Source organism: Grampus griseus, assembly GCF_964374135.1.
Source record: "Grampus griseus genome assembly, chromosome: 8".
Lineage (NCBI taxonomy): Eukaryota > Metazoa > Chordata > Mammalia > Artiodactyla > Delphinidae > Grampus > Grampus griseus.
The window spans coordinates 102,318,225-102,337,211 of NC_139002.1; the positions used below are offsets into that span (position 1 = coordinate 102,318,225).

Sequence of the window (18,987 nt, forward strand, 5' to 3'; positions counted from 1 at the left end):
AGTGGCTGGCCCCTCACCCCCTTTCCTGTTCTCCTCTACCTATTGTTCAGTCTCCTGCAATTCATAAACGTTCCCTGAGTGTCTGCGTGTGTGCCAGGCCCTTTGGAGACAGTGGTGAACCAGATACAGGCTCTGCCCTCACATGGCTCCCAGCCTAGAGACAGGGATCACTCCCGTGGGCAGGGGCTGCTGAGCACAGAGGCGGCACAGGCCTGGCGTGTCCAGGGAAGGCTTCCTGAGGCAGTACCACCCCTGTTACTTCCTATCATATCATCGCACTTTCAATAGCTTCTCATTAAGTGTTCGTCTCTTGTCTGTCTCTTGCCTCTGGAATGTCAGTTCTGTGGTAAGGGAGTCCTTGTTCACCTTGTTCACTGTGTGTCTAGAACAGTTCCTGGCAGATGGTAGGGGCTAGGAAACATTTGATGAATAAAGTAAGCTGTAACAGTTAGTGGAAGCCTGGGAGTAGGAGCTGGAGTGGTGAAAAAGGAAGGCTATGTAGGTAAGAGCTGAAAAAGTGTTCTGTAGAACGTAAGATACAAAGAAGCAAAAGGCTTGGGGGTGGGGGGAGGAACCAAAGAGCAAGGAGGAAGGTGTGGAATACTTAGAGATGAGGCTGGAGAATGACGTCCGGGAATTGGGACTTTGTCTGGTAAGCAATGAGGAGCTTTCAAATTAGGTGTATGACTTGGTTAGATTTATGTTTAAAGAGAAAGGAGGAAGGGAGGGAGGAAGGTCGGCTGCTACTGCATGGAGACTGGAATTGGAGAGGGTAATAGTAAAGGGGGAGAGTTCATTTAAGAGGTTAGTGTCAGGCGGTCGGACCAGAAATAATGGAGTCCTGGCAGGGAGAGGGGATTTCTGAGTAGAGATTTGAGAATGAATGGAGGGAGGAGTCAAGAGTGCCGCCTAGGTTTCTGGCTTATGTGATTGGGTGGACCACAGATGTCACTCACGAAGATAGGGTGCTTTGGAGGCGGGGCATAACCGAAAGGAACGCCCCCTATGTGCCCCGCCCATCGGTGGTAGGATGGCGTCGATTGGCTGTTTCGAGGAAGGCGCCAAAAACGGACAAGGGCGGGCGAGAGGTGTATCCTTACGTCACTTCCTAGGGACATCCGGGCCCCTCTTTTCCCGGCCCCACAGTTGCGGAACTTCCGGCTGGGGCCGCCACCTTGACTTCGCGACCTTGGGTTCCGGCTACCAGCTACCTGCAGTCTTCTCAGTGTAGTCATGTCCGTGCTGACTCCACTGCTGCTGAGGGGCCTGATAGGCCCGGCCCGGCGGCTCCCCGTGCCGCGGGCCCAGATCCATTCCAAGCCGCCGCGGGAGCAGCTCGGGACCACGGTGAGGAGCGGGCCGGGAAGGGCATGGGAGATGCCGCCGGCCGCACCTGGTGTTCCGCGGCAGTTGGGGGCCCGCCGGGTCTGGCGCGCTGCACCTCGCGGCCCGCAGCGTAACGGGGAGCGGCAGTGCTGGTTTGGGTCTGGAGGGGGCGAACGAGGGGATGGTGCCCGGGCGACAGTCGCTGTTCAGTCAGCCCCAGGGTCTCGGGTCACACCGTGTCAGTGCAGCCCTGTCGCTTCCTCGCTGTGCGGTCTCGAGCAAGCTTCCTTAGCCCTCTCTGAACCTGTTTACCCGTCGGTTCATTGGGGGATGCCTGACGGCTGTCAGCGCTCTCATTGCTACCGCTTTTATTTATTTGGGGTGGGGAAGAGGACCCCAACAGGCTTTAGTAGTTCCCAGAAACGTGGGAGAGTTTAACCCTTAGTGACTTTCACCTGTTTGGCGCATTTCTACATTTGCCTCAGTGGCAGAACTCGGCCGTGAGTGCGAGTCTTCATTGTCCAGGTTAGTGGGCTTCCGGTTAGGAGCAGAGCCCGGAGAGCGCTGCGGCGGAGGAAATAACAGTGACGGTAATTGCAGCTGAGTGCCTGCCGGGTGCCAGGCGCCGTGCTAAGACTGCTGTGCTGGGCTCATTCGGCCCTTCCAGTCACCCCAAGAAAGGGCCCTTTTCTCCATTTCGTGGCTGAGGGAGCGGAAGTTTAGGAGCAGTGTATTGACTTGTCAGAGTCACACCTTCAGTGGCAAAGAAGGAATTTGAACTGCAGTCTGACTCCAGGTTGTGCTGTGATCTTAACTGCTATCGGGAATATGGAAGTGGCTTTAAAAAACGCTTACCTCTAGCCCCAAAGGTTTGGGAAGGGAGGGCTTTTTAAGACAAGGAAGGGGAGGTGCATTGTTTTAGAGTAATTGGTCTGTGCGAGGTCCCTGGGTCCCAACAGACCAGCTTTGCTCCTGTCCCTTCACTTTATCATCTGGTGGTGGATTTCCCCTAAGCCAGGCTGACCCCCACCCCATATCTGACCCTTTACCTTAAGGCCTAGAGTGGGCCTTGGATGCTCTGGCCCTCCTCTGGAGCCTGAATCTTGACTCCTGGAGGGGGCTGTCTGGGCAGACTGCTTGGACTACGAGAAGCCTGGGGGAATCCTGACTCTGAGGGTTCCTTTTTTCTTGTGCTCTGTGTAGGATATCGCCATTGGGCTCACCTCCTGCTTCCTGTGTTTCCTCCTGCCGTCGGGCTGGGTCCTGTCTCACCTGGAGAGCTACAAGAAGCGGGAGTGACAGGAGCTGTCCTCCCCCTCAGCCTGTGACCTGAGCACCCGGCCTGTCCTGATCATGTCTGCTGCCTTCCTGGCCGGCCTCCCCGGGATCCCGTCCTTCAGTGACAGGGCCCTCTTCTGCAGTCGTGACCTCTTCATTCCTCCATGTTGACATCCTGGGACCACATGTATCCGTTTAGAAGGCCCTGCTCGGTAGGGCCTCCCTTGTAACAATAAAGCCTGTTTAAACCCTGCTTCAGAGGGAATTCCCTGGCGGTCCAGTGGTTAGGACTCCGCTCTTTCATTGCTGAGGGCCCGGGGTCAATCCCTGGTCAGGGAACTAAGATCCTGCAAGCTGTGTGGCGTGACCAAAAAATAAATAAATACATAAACCCCGCTTCAGAAACTCATCATGCCTTTGGCCTGGGCTCCTGCCTCCATACTTGAGCTGAGGATGGTGTTGGGTGGGGTGTGGAGAAGAGGGCCTGGCTGGCTGCCTGGCCCTGCCGGCTCACTGCCCTGTGGTAGGTCCAGGGTGCTCAGCCGTTCTCCTCGATACCTGGAAGTGGTGCTTCCATTGCGTGCTTTCCTCTGTAAATGTTTTCTGGCTTCTGTGGAAAACAAATCCTGTTGTCGTCCGGCAGCCTTTCTCGCTCCCCCTCTAGTCCTCTTGGTCGTACCAAGCTCAGGGCTCTGTGTCTGTGTCTGCCCTCTCCCAGTGGGGCCGGCTCTGCAGCTGGAAGCCCGTTCTCTGTGGGGCCGGACTTCCCTGTCCTCTTTGGTCGGTGGGCTTCAGCCATTTCTCAGGTGCTTGTTGCCCTTCCTAGTTGCAGGTGGGCAACGTTACAGTATCTTGCATTTTTATGTCAACCTGGGGCCCCTTTCCTTTTAGCACCGTATCTGTGCACTGACTGGCTTCCTTGTTCTCTTCCTGCCTGCTTCCCTGTGTCCTCCCCTACTCGGCTTGGAGAGCTTGCTGCTCTTCCATCCATCCCAAGGGCCCTTCCTCAGTGATTCTTCCTGGGGCGCCTCTTAGCTGGGACAGGCATGTGAAGCACTTCCCACTGCGCTGGAATTCTGACTGCCAGTGTCTGGAAGGAAGGCTCTGACCTGCTGGACCCACCCCTGGAGGCGGACAGGGCTTTAGTTCTCTGCATCCTCTTTGCTGGGGTGACATGAATGATTTCTGAGCAGACACAGGTTCAGCGTCCCCTGTGGAGCTGCTGGATGGTGGGCAAAGACGCCAGGTGAGAGCTGAGGGGCTCTAGGTTGTGGTTGCTTTAGACCCTGTGAGTCAGAACATGCGTCTCGCCAGCCCCTTTTGCAGGGCTCGCTTTATGTTGACAGGAGCTGAAGGGGGACCCTGCTCTCCCTCCCTTGTCTAGCCTTTCCTGGCCTTTTTGTGTGGTGTCCAGTGATGCCTGGTTGCTGTGGGCACAGATTAGGCTGTGAGCTGTCTTGAGTTTCTGTGGTAGCTCCACTGCCCTGCCAAGGGTTTGATTGGGTGTCCCCCATTTTTGCGCCCCTGGATCCCAAAGGGACACAGTGGTCCCCTTGGCCCAGGAGGGCTACCTTAGCCCGAAGCTGTGCGTCTTGAGCCGCCTCTGAGACTGATGGGAAGCCAGTGGTTACAGGCCAGATCTTCAGGACCCGGTCTGAGAAAGCCCTTAGGAAGCCTAATAGCACCTCCAGCCATTGTGCTCCCACACCTGCTGGGTGCTGCAGCGTGCTGAAGGGGGGCAGGGTCGTAGACTTGTGGGTGGGTGGGAGAGTTTTGGATGTGAGTGAGCCGTCATGCTTGGACCACATCTTCCTCTTGTTCTCAGTGGAGCCACTAAGCTTAAATCTGGTCACCTTTCTGTGTCCCTCTCTTATCCCTAACCAAGTCAGAGGCCGAGGGGCCATTCTTTGTAGCAAAAGCAAGGCTCCTTGTGCTCCCGAAGAGCATTTTCTGTGTCTGAGGGTGTCTTGTCAGATCCTGAGTCCGGATGGGTGGAGGTCTGTCCTGATGTGCACACCGGGCGGGGTGGAGGGGTGGGGGGGTGGTTACAGTCATGGCAGATGATATAATGCACAGAATAGTGGGCTGGGAGGAGGCCTGGCTTGGAGGCCTGGCTTGGCCATTTACTATATGACCTTGAGCAAGTCATTTAGCCTCTCCGGGTCTCAGTTTTCACGATTGTAAAACGAAGGTGGCGATGTGGCAGGAAGAATAATGTCTTCCCCAAGATGTCCGTGCTGCCCTAATCCCTGGAACCTTGTGAATATGTTACCTTCATGGCAAAGAGGACTTTGCAGATGTGATTAAAATTAGGCATGTTGAAATGGGAGGTTATCCCCTGGGCCCAGTGTAATCACATGGGTCCTTAAGGTGGACGGGGAAGGCAGATACTTCGCATCTCAGAGATGCCACCTTGAGGACTCTGCCTGCCTTGGGGCTTTGAAGATGGAGAAAGTTGGCCGTGCTCCAAGGAATGCAGTGGCCTCTAGAAGCTGGGAACAGCTCTCAGTTTACAGCCAGCAAGGACATGAGGACCTCAGCCCCAGAGCTGCAAGAAACTGAATTCTGCTAATAGAATCTGCATGAGTGGGAAGCAGATTCTCCCTCAGAGCCCCTGAAAGGGAACATAGCCTACAGATACCTTGATTTTAGTCTGATGAAACCATTCCAGACCTCTGACCTCTAAGACTGTAAAATTATACATTTGTATTGTTCTAAACCACTAAGCTTGTGGTGATTTGTTGTGACAGCAATAAGGAGACAACTGTGTCACTCTCCCGGTGCTGTGAGGCGCTCAGAGGAGATCTGGCACCAGTGGCTGGATCCTCAACAGACTTGAGCTGAATTGCAACGTGAGGCATTTGCAGCAGGAAGGTGCCCCACGGAGCGTGGGTGGTGTGAGTCGGGGGGTGGCGGGGCTCTCCCTTTGCCACCTCTGCCCCTCCTCTGCTTGCTTCCTGCCTTAGGTGGTGTGAACCCTGCAGGCAAGTATCCACCCAGCCAGTGGCCCTGAAGTACAGCCCCTGCTCAGCTTCATCAGCCTGGGTGCACCATCAGAGCCTCCCTAGACCGTGATTTTGGAGCTGGCAGCCTGTGGACCGTTGTGCATTCCTGCAGCGGCATCTCCAGAGGTCCCTTTCTGGGCTGGGCACGCCCCCACGCCTCCCACTTGGGCAGCTGCCTGACTCCCAAGCCTGTCTTGGGAAGGATCACTGGGGCCTCATCTTTGGTGCACCTTGAGCCTTTCTCCTGGCCATGACCCCCCTGTGAGGACTATGGCTTTCCCAAGGCCCATACCATGTCCTGTTGCCTGGCCCCTTCCCCTGAGAGGTTGGGTGGGCCTGGAAGCCTTGTGGCTCTCTAGGGCCTCTGTGCCGTTCCATAAACTCTTCCTCTGTGACTGAGGTTTCAAAGTCCCTGGGTCCTGGTACGGGGTCTCCTCTCCCTCCACCTGACAGAATCCTAGGGACAGGGGTGTGGGGTCTGGACACGTGCCAAGCCCGTGCAGAGGCATCTGTGCCTTGTCGGTTCTACGGAAAAAGTCCTGAGCTGCTGCCTGTCCCCTTTGTGACTATTTTCAACAGCAGCCTGAACCCAAGCACCAGTGCTGCATATTTCATTATAGGCTTCAGGAGGCAGGACCAGCAGTGCTGGACCATTTCTGGGTTTGCAAATTGGGAGGCAGAGACGTTTATCGTCCGGAGCTATGCTGGTGATTCCTGGCAAATGTGCTGTTGGGTTTTAGACGCTTCAGGATAGAGAATCAAAACCTGAAAATGGTAAAAAGTACCAGGAGAGATGGAATGAGGGTAAGAGAACAGTTATTAACTACTAAATAAATTGGCATGGAAAAGAGTGGGGCAAAAGTTGACCATCCTGGGCTGGATTAAGAGCCAAAGTTTCCCCCTGGGCATTTCCTTCCCATTCTGCCTGACAAGAGGGGGAGAGTGGGCAGCAGGTAGGAGGACCCTTCATTTACACACCCTGCATAGATTGAGGGTGCAGGTCTGTTCCTCAAGCCCCAGACCCTTGTGTGGGAGGGAGGCATTTACTTGGCGTTGGCAGCCTGCCTGCAGTCCAGCACTGGGCCACAGATGGATTCCTTCTCACTCTCCAGAGTGTGAGTTCTCTGTCCCCGCCATTAATCCCAATCCCAACTCCCCCTGAACGCCCCCCACCCCTCAGACTCCCTATCACAGTAAGGAGTGGGGGTAATGGTGGAGTTGTCTTATAGTTATTTTAAAAATTTTGTAAAGCCAAATAGAAATCAAGTTTTTGTCATCAACTATCTTAGCTCATTTGGTAATACCAGTGCTACTGACTGAAGATCTGATTGGCAGTTACAGATTGCATTGTTAAAATTGGGAAAAGGAATGAACACTTTGGTAGGCATGGAATCCAAACAGGGTGGCCCTTTGCTTCCTTGAGTTTAGAAGCAACCCCAAGGCTCAGTGACCCAATAAATAATAATTTGTAATGCGGCTGGGACACAGACTTGGCATTTGTAGCGTTGCTGTGAGAGAGCCACTGTGGGCTGTGTGGTGAGCCTGGGCACCAAATGCCCCTGCTCCAGGGCTGGATGTAGTTGATAAAGACATTAGATCACATTCCGCTCCTGTATTGTCATGAACCGAGGGATTTGATTGGAGCTCTGGCACGGCCTTCTCAACTGCTAACAGACCACCTCACTTCATGAAAAAAGGCCCTCCATAGTGAAAAGCTGACAACCAGAGCCCCAGACTGTAACCTCTCTAAATAACAGCATCTTTAAGCATCCAAGCCTTGCTACTTTTTAAGTTTTAGTTTTAGATAATTCACAATTTTAATAGAATACACAGAAAGATCCTGTCTACCTTTTACCCGCTTTTACCCTCTGGGTAACATCTTGCATTTGAAACTATAGTACAGAACATTCCAGGATACGTATATATAATCAAGATAAAGAACATTTCCATCTCCATAAGGATTCTCTCCTATTTCCTTTTTACAATCACACCCACCTCCCTGCTGCCCCCTACTCCTCCCTAGCCCTTGGCAACCACTAATCTGTTTTCCATTCTTATCAACTCCTTTCTTAAAAAAACCCAAAAAACCAAACACCCTGATTTTCTCATAACCAGAAGGGCAGGGAGTCCAAAGTTAGGTCCTTGACCCCAAGGGACATGTTCTCCCTGTCGTAAGCGGGACACCAAAGCCCGCTCAGAACCGGGGCTCAGTGGAGAGGGGCGGTGAAGCCCAGGGCTCTGATATTAGCACGGTTCCTGGTCTTCTCCGCCAGGTGATCCTCAATCGCCTGCCACGAGTTCTGGAGCCCGCAGCAGGAATGTTGCCTTGCGTGATTTTAATTTCATCTTCCTGCTTATCTCAATAACACAATCCGCGCTTCAAACTCCAGTGAAAAGAAAAGTGAAGTGGCCCCAGGAGACTCTTATCACCACCCGGCACCTTGGGAGCCTGGGAAGATGGAGCCGAGCGAGTGTGCGGGTGGAGGGTGGGTGGGGACTACCTTTCCTTTAACCTACTTCCGCGGCGGCCCCACCGGACTGTGTGCGCCCCTCAGGTGACGGCGCCCGAGGGTATTCCGTTGCTAGGGGCGTTACCAAGGAGGGGCCACGAGGAGGGGCTCTCTTCCGGGAGGAGGGCAACTGGTAACCCGGAAGCGGTCGGCAGTGCGGCGCTGTTTAAAGATGGCGGCGGAGGAACCTCAGCAGCAGAAGCAGGAGCCGCTTGGCAGCGACTCGGAAGGTACCGACCGGGGGAGGGCCGTCCGGCCTGGGCTAGCGGGGGCGATGCTGGATGGCCGGTTCCCGAGGAGAGGCCAGGGGTGGGGCGGCCGGTGGCGAAGCGCGCGGACGGCCCCTTCCTCCGCCACCTCCCCCCCTCCCCCTCACAATGGAAGGAGCCTCTGCGCGACCCCCGGCCGGGCGGGCGGGCGGGCGAGCGAGCGGGGCGGGCCCACGGCCTCGGCTCTTCTCCCTCGCTCGCTCCCGGGGCGGGGCCTAGGCCGCCCCGCCCAGCGCCCAGCCCCCTCCGTGCCGGGGCCGGGCGCCGGGCGCCGGGCGCCGGGCTCCCGGGTCCCCAGCTCTCCCGCCCCGGTCCTTGCAGTCAGCCCCGGGCGTCCTCCGGGCCCGGCTGTCCGCCTTCTCCAGAGCCGACCGAGCCCGGAGGGGCGTCGAATTACGCCGGGCTGCGGAGCACAAAGGACTGGGTGGGCCGCTGGGGATGCTGCGGGCGGCCCGGGGTTGTGAGCGGCCGCAGGTGTGTGCCCCTGAGGGCAGCAGCCTTCGTTTCCGGTAGAGCCCCCTCTTCTGGCTTTGCAGCCTCTTTCCGCCTGTCTAGGCATTGTTTTCTTAGACCCCTGAAGAGTTGGACCTTTCAGAACGATCCCACCCTCTTCTTTTCACCCCTGAGTTAGACGCGGGGACTGAGTAGGTCACTAGGGTGGGAGGGACAGCCCTGTTGCGGGGCAGCATAGGGGATGGGTGGAGGCCCAGCTGAGGATCCGGGATGCTCAAGCTCAGAAGGATTGGCCTTAAAAATCATTCCGCACCCACCTCCCATTCTAATCGCACAGTCGAGGGACTGAGCTTTCGGAGACCCAGCCCCCTAGAATGGACTTGTTCAGGATCATGTAAGTTAAGAAAGAGCCAGGGCCAGGATTCAGATCTCCTGGCTCCTCACCAGTGGCTGCTCAGAGCGGGGCCCACGGGGTGGACCTGCCCAGCTCACTGATGAGTATTTAACACTGTGCCTCTAAGGTCGCACCTCCTCATGACACTTCAGTGAAGGGGGAAGGCGGTGGTATTAGTCCCTATTCACAGCTGAGGATAAGCCTCTGCAGTGAGGTAGCAGAGGAGGGTTACTGTGGTGAAGAGCACAGGCTTTGAGATTAGACAGACCTGGGTTTGACCACAGGTCTTAGACCTTGGGCAGATTTCTTCACCGGTCTGCATTTGTTTATCTGTAAAATGGGCGCCATTAAGAATACCCAGGATGGCAGGTGGAGGAAGGGTGTGATTGAGCGAAGTGCAGGCTCACAGGAAGCTCTCATCCAGCCCAAGACTCTGCCTCCTCATCTTTCTTTCCTCAGGAGACCCTGCCTGGCTCCAGAGCATTCCCAGGCTACTGGGAAGTGATGTTAGAAGGCAGGGAAAGGGTTTGTTAGAGCTTTAAGAGTGTACCTTGGGGGTCGTCACCTTGGCCTCCTCACTTTAAAGATGAGAAAACTAAGGCCCAGGAAGGGAAGGGACTTTGCCAAGATCACACAGTTGGGGTGGAGCAGGGTGTGACGCAGGCTTCCAGATTCCAAGTCTGCTTTCCTCGCCTGCTCTTGTCCTCCGCCCAGGCTGCCTGGAGTGGGGATAGCCAGGGCCCACTGTAATCCTTGGCCTTCTTCCTTCTTCCAGGTGTTAACTGTCTTGCCTACGATGAAGCCATCATGGCTCAGCAGGACCGAATTCAGCAAGAGGTGAGGGGCTGTGGCCAGCGGCCCTACTTTGGGGATGCATAGGGTGGACCTGAGCCCCCTCCTCTCCAGGCTGAGCCGGGTACTAGATACCTTTATGGGGAGCGGTGGTCACTGTGCCACTGGGCTCAGCAGCTCTCATTTAGGTGTTGTGGCTGATAGGTGGGGGTCACTCCATTCACCTATCAGAACATGATGGATTTCCTGCCCTCTGCAGATTGCTGTGCAGAACCCTCTGGTCTCAGAGCGGCTGGAGCTCTCTGTCCTATACAAAGAGTATGCTGAGGATGACAACATCTATCAACAGAAGATCAAGGTGGGAGCCTGGCTGAGGGGGCAGGGAGAGCTCTCGGGTAGGGACAGGGCGGGAGCGTGCCTGTTTTAGACCTGCTCCTCGCTGGGTCTGGCCTCAGAGAGGGTAGGATGTTGGGGGAGCCCTCTGGTTCACAAGCATGCAGACTCTGGAACCAAAAAGACCTCGATTCAAATCCTGACTGCCACACAGCAGCTGTATCCTCAGCTGCTCCTTCGATGTCTCTGAGCGTGGGGTCTCTGAGTTGTGGGGTCTTCATCTGTGAAATCAGGATGATGAAAGCATCTGCCTACAGGGTGGTTGTGAGGTTGAGGGAGATGATGCCTGTGGGGCCTGGTGCAGGCTGCGGGGAGCTGACGCTTTCAGTGCTCGCAGTGGGGCTGAGAGGGCTGGGGCCGGCTGCGGGATAAGGGTGGCAGCGGGGACACAGTCCTGCATCCTGCTTCCGGGATGTGTGGAGAGGTAGGCGGCAGTGGGGAAAAGGGGCCTACAGACCTTTGTGCAAGGCCCTGCTGCATCACTTACCAACAGGTAAGTCCTTTAACCACTCACTTCCTTCTCTTTGAGCTGGGAGTTTGAAACGTGACAGTATGTGTAAACTGTCTAATTGGCACAGCCTAAGGGTTTAGTATTTTTTATTTTTAAATTTTATTTACTTATTTATTTATTTTGGGCTGCGTTGGATCTTTGTTGCTGCGCATGGGCTTTCTCTAGTTGCGGCGAACGGGGGCTACTCTTCGTTGAGGTGCGTGGGCTTCTCATTGCGGTGGCTTCTCTTGTTGTGGAGTGTGGGCTCTAGGCAGGCGGGCTTCAGTAGTTGTGGCACGCGGGCTCAGTAGTTGTGGCTCGCGGGCTCTAGAGCGCAGGCTCAGTAGTTGTGGCGCACGGGCTTAGTTGCTCCATGGCATGTGGGATCTTCCCGGACCAGGGCTGGAACCCGTGTCCCCTGCATTGGCAGGCGGGTTCTTAACCACTGCACCACCAGGGATGTCCCAGGTTTAGTAAATATTACTCCTTCCCACTCTCCCCCAAAGATCAGAGATGCTTAGAACCTTCCACCTGAAAGGAGGGACCTTTGGGGTTAGCCATTTCAGGGGCCAGTCAGGCAACCCAGGTGACTGAAGGTGGCCGGGTCAGGGGGTGAACAGCCACGCCACAGCTCGGGTCAGCCAGTAGCAGGCAGTAGAAGCTCATGGGGCGGATGGGAGTGTCCATGCCTGTCACTCCATCGGTGCTTCCAAGACAAGCCAGAGGTTATTTTGCTGTAAAATCTCCAGGCTCCTAATAGTCGGCAGCTTGTTCAGATTTAAAATGTGGGGGCCAGACAGTGCACACAGATCCGCTCTGTGTGGCCTGTGGTCTCCTCTGACTCCTTGCTCAGGGCGTTTATGGTTTACCCAAGAGGCCTGTAGAGAGAGGAAAGCACGGGCTCTGGGGCCCAGTAGACCTGGGTTTGAGTCCTGGCTTCACGCCTTCTGTGTGATCTTGGGCAGCACCCTGGGAGGAGGAGGAGGATGGGTACTAGCCCGCCGCAAAGGGCCTGGCAAAGAGTAAGTGCTCAGGACGATTCTGGTCGCTATTCTGGTAGCGGCAGTGATTTGGGCTCTTTGTACACATTTTGCCCCGTTCATTTAACATTTCTGAGCACATACTGTGGGCCAGGCACTGTTTTAGGTGCTGGAGATAGAGTGATGACTACAGCTGTCAACTCCCGCCCTCAAGGTGATGGTTCATAGTGGAAAGACAGCCATTAAATGAGAGGTAACCCTAGTGTATGTCAGAGGTGGTAGGTGCTGTGGAGAAAAGTGAAGCGGGACGAGGAGATCAGGAGTGGGAGGGTTTGTGGTTTTATTTTTTTAATTTTTATTTTTTATAAACTTATTTATTTATTTATTGCTGTGTTGGGTCTTTGTTGCTGTGCGCAAGCTTTCTCTAGTTGCTGCAAGTGGGGGCTACTCTTTGTTGCAGTACGTTTGCTTATCATTGTGGTGGCTTCTCTTGTTGCAGAGCATGGTCTCTAGGCATGTGGGCTTCAGTAGTTGTGGGCTTGGGCTCAGTAGTTGTGGCTCACGGGCGGGCTTAGTTGCTCCGCGGCATGTGGGAGCTTCCCGGACCAGGGCTCGAACCCACGTCGCCTGCATTGGCAGGCGGATTCTTAAGTGCTGCGCCACGAAGGAAGTCCCCGGGTTTGTGGTTTTAAATATGGGGGTGTGTGAGTAATGAACTGAGAGGCAAGGGAGCAAGCTGGCGTGGCCGGCTGGGCAGAGCTGGGTGGGGGCCAGTGTGGCTGGAGCAGAGCGGGTAGGAGATGTGGGGGATGGAGCCGAGAAAGGACTCGGAGGGAGCTGAGTATTTAATGGGTTTCTCTGGTCGATGGTGGCCTGGGTGGGGATAGACTGAGCAGTGAGGTGGAGGCAGGGAGACCTGTACGGAGGCTTGTGCAATAAAACCGGCTGGAGATGGAGGGACGGCCAGGGCGGCTGAGTGGCCCAGGTGAGTAGCGGTTGGATGCGGGCACAGCCGAAAGGGTCTGCTGCTGGGTTGGATGGGGTGTGAGGGTGGAGTCGGCAGTGGCTGGGAGGTTTTGGCTCCGCAGCTGAAAGGTGGAGGGCGGGCAGTTGAGGGGAGGCCGGGAGGAGGTCAGGAGCTGCCTGTTGGCTGGGTCGGTCTGAGGCGGTGGAGGCGATGCAGTTGGGTGTGAGTCGAAGTTGGAGTTGAGGGCCAAGAAGGGGGCGGGTGAAGAGTTACGTTTGAATCCCATGAGCCGTGAGGTCAGGAGAGCGAGTAGAGCTGACGCTGAAGCTGCCCCAGGCCTGAGCAGGTTGTGCTGTTCACAGGGCAGGGGCTGTGGACGGCCTGTGGCGTGGTTGTCTTCTGGCAGGTGACACGTGGGCTCTTGAGGAGGGTGCACTGTGGTTTGGTGGCCCCGTGACCACCACAGGTTAGATGAGGAGGGGCAGCGGTGAGGTTGGAGGACATGGAGAGGGTGGGCCCGGCAGCACGTGAAGGGAGGACGCAAGTGGGGCGGGTGCATCACCGGCTGGTCTGGGGAGGAGTGGGTTCGACCTTAGGGCTTAGGAGGCCATCCGTGACCTTCACTAGAGTAAAAGCCTGCTGGGATGGAGTTCACAGCAGAAGAGAAATGGAGACAGTGGGCACACATGGCTTCACTAGAAGCCCTAGAGAAATTGGGTGGTAGCTGGAAAGGAGTTCACGGGAAGCAGAACGTGTTTTTCGAAGGGAGAACTGGTCTTGGGTTTATATGCTGATGGGTCTAAGCGTGTCGGGAGAGAGAAATTGATGATGCAGGAGGAGAATCCAAGAGAGGGGCGGCTCTGGTGGCCGCCTCAGACCCTCCGAGGATAGAGAGAGAGGCCGTGGGTGGGTGTGCTGCGGGGGCCGAGGGGCCTCAGTCGGAGAGGAAGCAGGGTCATCGGGAAGGTGACTCGGGGGGGCTTCAGGAGAACGGAGAAGGTATGAGATAGGAGAAGGGGAGGGGCCCAGGCCGGGGGAGTGAGGCCTGCTTGCCGGACAGCACTGAGGGCCAGACACACACACACACACACGCACGCACGCATGCACACACGCACACACACACCCTGCTCATAGGAGAGGTTCAGCAGGCGGAAGAAGTTCCATTGAGCTGAGGCGGAAACTGGAAAAGAGCAAACCAGGACCTGTGAGCGGGCGGGTGGAGACTAGATGGGGGTGAGGGAGGCCGTTTCCCACCCTGAGGCTGTGTGGTAGGGGCCTCAGGTGTGGCGCGACGCCCCATACCCTAACTTGCTTGCCCTGGAGCTCTCAGGGTTTGAAAGACTGTTCACTGGAAAAGCTGTGTCGGTCAGGGACCCATTCTCTTGCCTGTTTTTATGAAACAGCAGCCCTTCAGGCCCAGCAGCGTGGCATACCCATTGGCTGGTGACCACTTCGGTGACCCGTGCACCCAGTGTGTCCATGACTCAGTTTCCTGGGGCTTTGGGGGCTCTTGGCAGTGGGTTGCTAAGTGAGCCCCCACCCCAGAGTCAGCAGCCAAGGCTGCCAGGTGGCTGCTTGGAGCTCAGTTGCCACCCGCTCTGGTGTGACCTTTCTTGGGGGGGTTTCCTTGGCCCGCCATGGTTCTGGCCTGATGTTGACGGGCGCGGGGTGGGCTGGGGGCTGCCTCTCCGCAGGACCTCCACAAAAAGTACTCATACATCCGCAAGACCAGGCCTGATGGAAACTGCTTCTATCGAGCTTTCGGATTCTCCCACTTGGAGGCGCTGCTGGATGACAGGAAGGAATTGCAGCGGTGAGGAGGGTGGCCACTTGGGCACAATGGAAGCAGGTAGGGGAGGGTTCCGTGAAGGGCTTGTGGGCCCCCTCCTCCCTCTTGAGGACTGGGAGGTGTGCTTCCACCTGAGGCCCAATGACGGGCTGGGCCTCTGCTTGGGGCTTCCGTCAGTGGCCAGTCCCCCACCCCTGGGCTGGTCTCTCTGGGCCCCTGCTCTGCTGGCCTAGGAGCTCATGCCAGCCTCTTTTTCCCTTCCATCCACAGGTTCAAGGCCGTGTCCGCCAAGAGCAAAGAGGACCTGGTGTCCCAGGGCTTCACTGAGTTCACAATCGAGGATTTCCATAACACGGTGAGCCCAGCCACCCGATCAGCCAGAGTGGAGGGGGGTGGCCTGGCTGTGGCAGGGTTGACCCATCTCCTCCCTCATCTTGCCCTCTGTCCCCCTCGGGTGGCAGTTCATGGACCTGATCGAGCAGGTGGAGAAGCAGACCTCAGTGGCCGACCTGCTGGCCTCCTTCAACGACCAGAGCACCTCGGACTACCTGGTGGTCTACTTGCGGCTGCTCACCTCGGGCTACCTGCAGCGCGAGAGCAAGTTCTTTGAGCACTTCATCGAGGGTGGCCGGACCGTCAAGGAGTTCTGCCAGCAGGTGCTGCCCCCTCCCCACTCCTCAGACTTGGGCTCTTCTTTTCTCTCGTGCCTCGGGTGGGGAGCCCCGGGCCGGGGTGGGGGGGACGGGGGAGGGGCGCCGAGACGCAGGCTGAGCCGCCCCTGTGCCTCAGGAGGTGGAGCCCATGTGCAAGGAGAGCGACCACATCCACATCATCGCCCTGGCCCAGGCGCTCAGCGTCTCCATCCAGGTGGAGTACATGGACCGCGGCGAGGGCGGCACCACCAACCCCCACATCTTCCCCGAGGGCTCTGAGCCCAAGGTCTACCTTCTCTACCGGCCTGGACACTACGATATCCTCTACAAATAGGGCCGGCCCCGGCCTGCCGCTGCCCTGCCTGCCCTCCCCTCTGCCAGGCGCTAGACATGTACAGAGGTTTTTTTTGTGGTTGTAAATGGTCATACTTCACTCCCCACCCCCTTCCCTGTCATACGACCTTCCGTGTTTTATTAAAGGGGACGCTGGTGGTGAGCCACGTGTGTGCGTGTCCCTGCTCTGCTGCTGCCCACCTGGCTGCTCTGTGTCTGGCTGCCCCCCTTCCCCTCAGGTGGGTTCCTCTCAGCCTTCCACCTGTCCACCCCCAAGCTTCCCCGCCAGGAGCAGTTTTGAGGGGGCTAGGCCTCTTGGGGACCCCTTCTGCTTATTGGGGTTCTGCTTCCTTCCCTTGAGGCTCTGCCCCTTCCCTCTTTAGCTGGCCAGGGGCTTCCATGGGGATGTGGAAGTTCCTCAGAGACTTGCCCAGGGACCCAGGACCACCAGAGCTTCAAGCTGCCCCCCCATAGGCCCCGCCTCCACCCTGCTGTCCTGGCCAGGGCCTGGGTTGCCTGCCCTCCATCAGGGGTCTGCATGGTGGAGGAGTCCCGGGTGGAGAGGGCCGGCGTGATGGTGGGGCCTGGCTCAGGGCAGGTGGAGGAGCGGGGGCACCCCAGAGCACCCCAGGTGGTGCCAACCAGGCGGGGGAGGGGCAGTCCTCAAGCCTGTGCTTGGTCCTCCATGCCCAGGCCTAGTGGGGCTCGCCAGGCCACCATTCTCTTTGCACCCCTCCCCTCGGCCTGCTGCCTGTGCCTGCTTTGCACCCCCACTGCTTGGGCCGCGGTGTCTGCATCGCCTTCCTTTTTGCCTTCACCTCTTCTCTTCCCCCCGGCACATGTGGGGTCTTGGCCCCCAGGCTGTGAGCTCCTTGGGGGCAGGCCCTCAATAAATGTGACGTGCTGCTGCCCACCTCTGCTGTCCGGCCAGTGCCTCCACCTGCCTAGCTCACCAAGAGCTCTCGCCAGCCCCTTTAAGCCAAAGCACCTGTCCACACCTGGGCTGCTTCCCTCACCCGCCCCCAGCCAGGGCTGGGACAGTAGGAGCTGCAACAGTAGTGGTCTTTATTAGAATAGAGGCTGCTGAGGGGGCAGGGGGCGGAGGGAAAGAATAGGGTGGCCAAGCCAGGCCCTGCTGCAGGCTTCCGCGACTTCTTAGAGCTGGGAGCGCGGTCCGGTAGGCCCAGACGAGTCTGTGGGCAAAGCCAGTAGGTCAGAGCATGTGGGCTGTGGGCCTCCCCTAGCTTCCCAGGCTTGCCTCCCTGGCTTCCCTGCGTGGGGGTGAGTGGAGCGCGGGGTGAGCGGGTGTGTTAGTGGGCACGTTAGTGGGCAGCCACACGGAGGGCCAGGCCCTGCTTACCAGTCCTGGTCAGGGTAGGCGGCGGGCTGCCATCACGCTGGAAGGCAGAGGACAGTGAGAGCCCGCCCGGGGTGGATGTGGGCGGGGCAGGGGCTGGCCGGGGCGCGCACCACGGGGTACGTACCGACAGGGAAGTAGTGGGGGAAGCGTTGCCGGTAGATGTTTTCGTCCTTCTCCAGGAACACGCATATGATGAGCCGGTCCACCTGCGCCAGGGCCTGTTCAGCCTGGGCGGAAACCACCCACACCCCGGCTCCCCGGCTCCCCGGTCTTAACACCGCCCCGTCCCAGCAGGTTTGCACCTGCCTCGCCCTTCGGGCGCTCTTCGACCTGAGTTTAGAGCTCAGGCTGCAGAAGGGGCTCATGGTGTGGTGTGCTATTGCCTTCTCGCACTACCCTGCGCCCTGGTTGCCGGGGAGGAAACAGCCCCGAGGAAAGGAGAGGGGACGCAGAGAGCAGTGGCAAGGCCTGAACCCCATGTGCCCAGCACTCTGTACGTAGCTGGTGGGGCTGGTCAGCGGGGCCGGGCTGCGCCCCTCCACCCACCCCCGTCTGGTCCTCTTGGCTGGGCCCAGGGCTCACCTTGTCCTTGTGCTGCTCTAGCCACTCGCGCAACGTGGTCAGCACTACCTCGGCCGCCGCCTCGTTGGGGTAGCCTGCGGACCGGGCCCGGTGGGGCGGGAGTGAGTGCCAGGCTCCCACCCGTCCCTCGCCGCTTCGCCTCGGCTCCCACCCACCGCCGTACCGGGCCCCTCCCCCTGCCCCGCCCTCCCGGGCCCCTCCCTGCGTCTGGGCCTACCCGCTGCCCACCTACGCCCTTCCTCCTCTAGACCCCACTCACCAAACACTCCTGTGGAGATACAGGGGAACGCCTAGGGTGGGGGGGGGGTGAGAAGAGATTGGGGACCGCGTCACTCTCCGCTCCGCCTCCCGCCAGGCCGTGCCCCGCCCCCGGCTTCACGTCGCCCCCGCCCCCGCCTCCTGGCGCCCCTCACCACCGAGCGGAGCCGGTGCTCCAGCAGCAGGTCGAGGCTGCTCAGGTAGCAGCTGCGGAGCTCGGCAGCCTGGCTGGCGCTGGGCTCTCCGTGGGCGATGGGTCCCACCGTGTGGATGACATCTGTGGGAGGCGACGGGATCAGACCGGCCGGGGGCTCCGTGCGGTCCTCGGCTTTCCCTCCTGCCGGCCTGGGCCCTGGAGCGGACAGGAAACAAGCCCCCTCCTCCCCAAGTTCTGAGGCTCCCCGGGGAAGGGCCCCACCCAGGTCGGCACACAGGTGTACCCTCGAGCCTCAGTTCACGCTTCCACAGACACAGGCAGGCCCACGCTGAGCCCCTCCCCACATCTGTAGGCAGCCGGCTGAGGCAATGGGGCGTTGCCTCCTTAGCTCTTACCCTCCAAGTCCTGGCCCCTCCCCAGCCTCCACGCATCCCCTCCCGCCACCGGCTTCCTGGGGAAGGCGAGGAGGGGCCAGATCCTGGCACTTCAGAAGTGCCCCGAGGAGGCCTCCAGCAATTCTGTGGAGCGTGCACCCCTAACCCCCAGTTACAGCACTCACACAGGCGCCCAGTCTGCGCCCCACCGGGGTGGGGGTGTCGGGGACTCACACTTGGCCGGCAGCCGGTAGCCGCAGGTGATCTTGGCCTTGCCGGTCTCGCAGCTCTGAAGGGTCCTGCACTCGTCGGTGAGGAGGGGTCCGGCGGCCCGGTGGATGCAGCCGTCCACTGCAGGGGACGGGGCAGTGAGCCTTGGGGTTCCCCGCCGCACGCCTGAGCCCGTTTTACAGAGAAGGCCGAGGCCCACAGACCGAATACTCCCGATCCCCTGGCTGTGCTGGGACTCGCAGGGCACCTCGCCTTTCTCCCGCGGCCTCCAGACGCTCCCTCACCCCTCCACCCCCTACCCCCACCCCTGGTCCACACTTGTTTCACGTCTAGGGAAATCGAGGCGGAGACAGGGGCCAAAGCGGGCCCCGGCGGGAGCCGGCGCAGACCGGC

At 58.4% G+C, this 18,987-nt stretch overlaps 3 protein-coding genes across 4 annotated transcripts in view; 2 read left to right on the forward strand and 1 right to left on the reverse strand.

Moving 5' to 3' along the window:
• Positions 1–1,151: 1,151 nt before the first annotated feature.
• On the forward strand, positions 1,152–2,857 carry COX8A (cytochrome c oxidase subunit 8A). The gene is made up of 2 exons (XM_082659150.1): positions 1,152–1,347; positions 2,530–2,857. The coding sequence occupies exons 1-2, from the start codon at positions 1,234–1,236 to the stop codon at positions 2,623–2,625; spliced, it is 210 nt and encodes a 69-aa protein (XP_082515276.1). The 5' UTR covers positions 1,152–1,233; the 3' UTR covers positions 2,626–2,857.
• Positions 2,858–8,267: 5,410 nt separating this feature from the next.
• On the forward strand, positions 8,268–16,538 carry OTUB1 (OTU deubiquitinase, ubiquitin aldehyde binding 1). Its single transcript, XM_082659115.1, has 7 exons — positions 8,268–8,349; positions 10,011–10,072; positions 10,287–10,385; positions 14,552–14,670; positions 14,917–15,001; positions 15,108–15,302; positions 15,436–16,538. Exons 1-7 carry the CDS (start codon positions 8,292–8,294, stop codon positions 15,631–15,633), a joined length of 816 nt encoding a protein of 271 aa, XP_082515241.1. The 5' UTR covers positions 8,268–8,291; the 3' UTR covers positions 15,634–16,538.
• A 138-nt stretch (positions 16,539–16,676) lies between these two features.
• Positions 16,677–18,987, reverse strand: part of MACROD1 (mono-ADP ribosylhydrolase 1) — a 152,356-nt gene continuing 150,045 nt past the window's right edge. For both annotated transcript variants that reach the window (XM_082659105.1, XM_082659104.1), the window contains 7 exons: positions 18,598–18,714; positions 17,988–18,109; positions 17,834–17,864; positions 17,575–17,648; positions 17,117–17,198; positions 16,993–17,029; positions 16,677–16,825 (listed from right to left, as the gene is read on the reverse strand). In XM_082659105.1, the coding sequence (XP_082515231.1) occupies positions 17,025–17,029; positions 17,117–17,198; positions 17,575–17,648; positions 17,834–17,864; positions 17,988–18,109; positions 18,598–18,714 (431 nt within the window). In that variant the 3' untranslated portion in view covers positions 16,677–16,825; positions 16,993–17,024. The remainder of the gene's footprint in view (positions 16,826–16,992; positions 17,030–17,116; positions 17,199–17,574; positions 17,649–17,833; positions 17,865–17,987; positions 18,110–18,597; positions 18,715–18,987) is intronic.

Excerpts from the sequence above, each read along its gene's own strand:
- OTUB1 (XM_082659115.1), top strand. The coding sequence starts at position 8,292 with ATGGCGGCGGAGGAACCTCAGCAGCAGAAGCAGGAGCCGCTTGGCAGC. Across the intron at positions 14,671-14,916 it reads GACAGGAAGGAATTGCAGCG|GTTCAAGGCCGTGTCCGCCA; the intron begins GTGAGGAGGGTG and ends TTCCATCCACAG. Across the intron at positions 15,002-15,107 it reads TCGAGGATTTCCATAACACG|TTCATGGACCTGATCGAGCA; the intron begins GTGAGCCCAGCC and ends CTCGGGTGGCAG.
- COX8A (XM_082659150.1), top strand. The coding sequence starts at position 1,234 with ATGTCCGTGCTGACTCCACTGCTGCTGAGGGGCCTGATAGGCCCGGCC. Across the intron at positions 1,348-2,529 it reads GGGAGCAGCTCGGGACCACG|GATATCGCCATTGGGCTCAC; the intron begins GTGAGGAGCGGG and ends TGCTCTGTGTAG.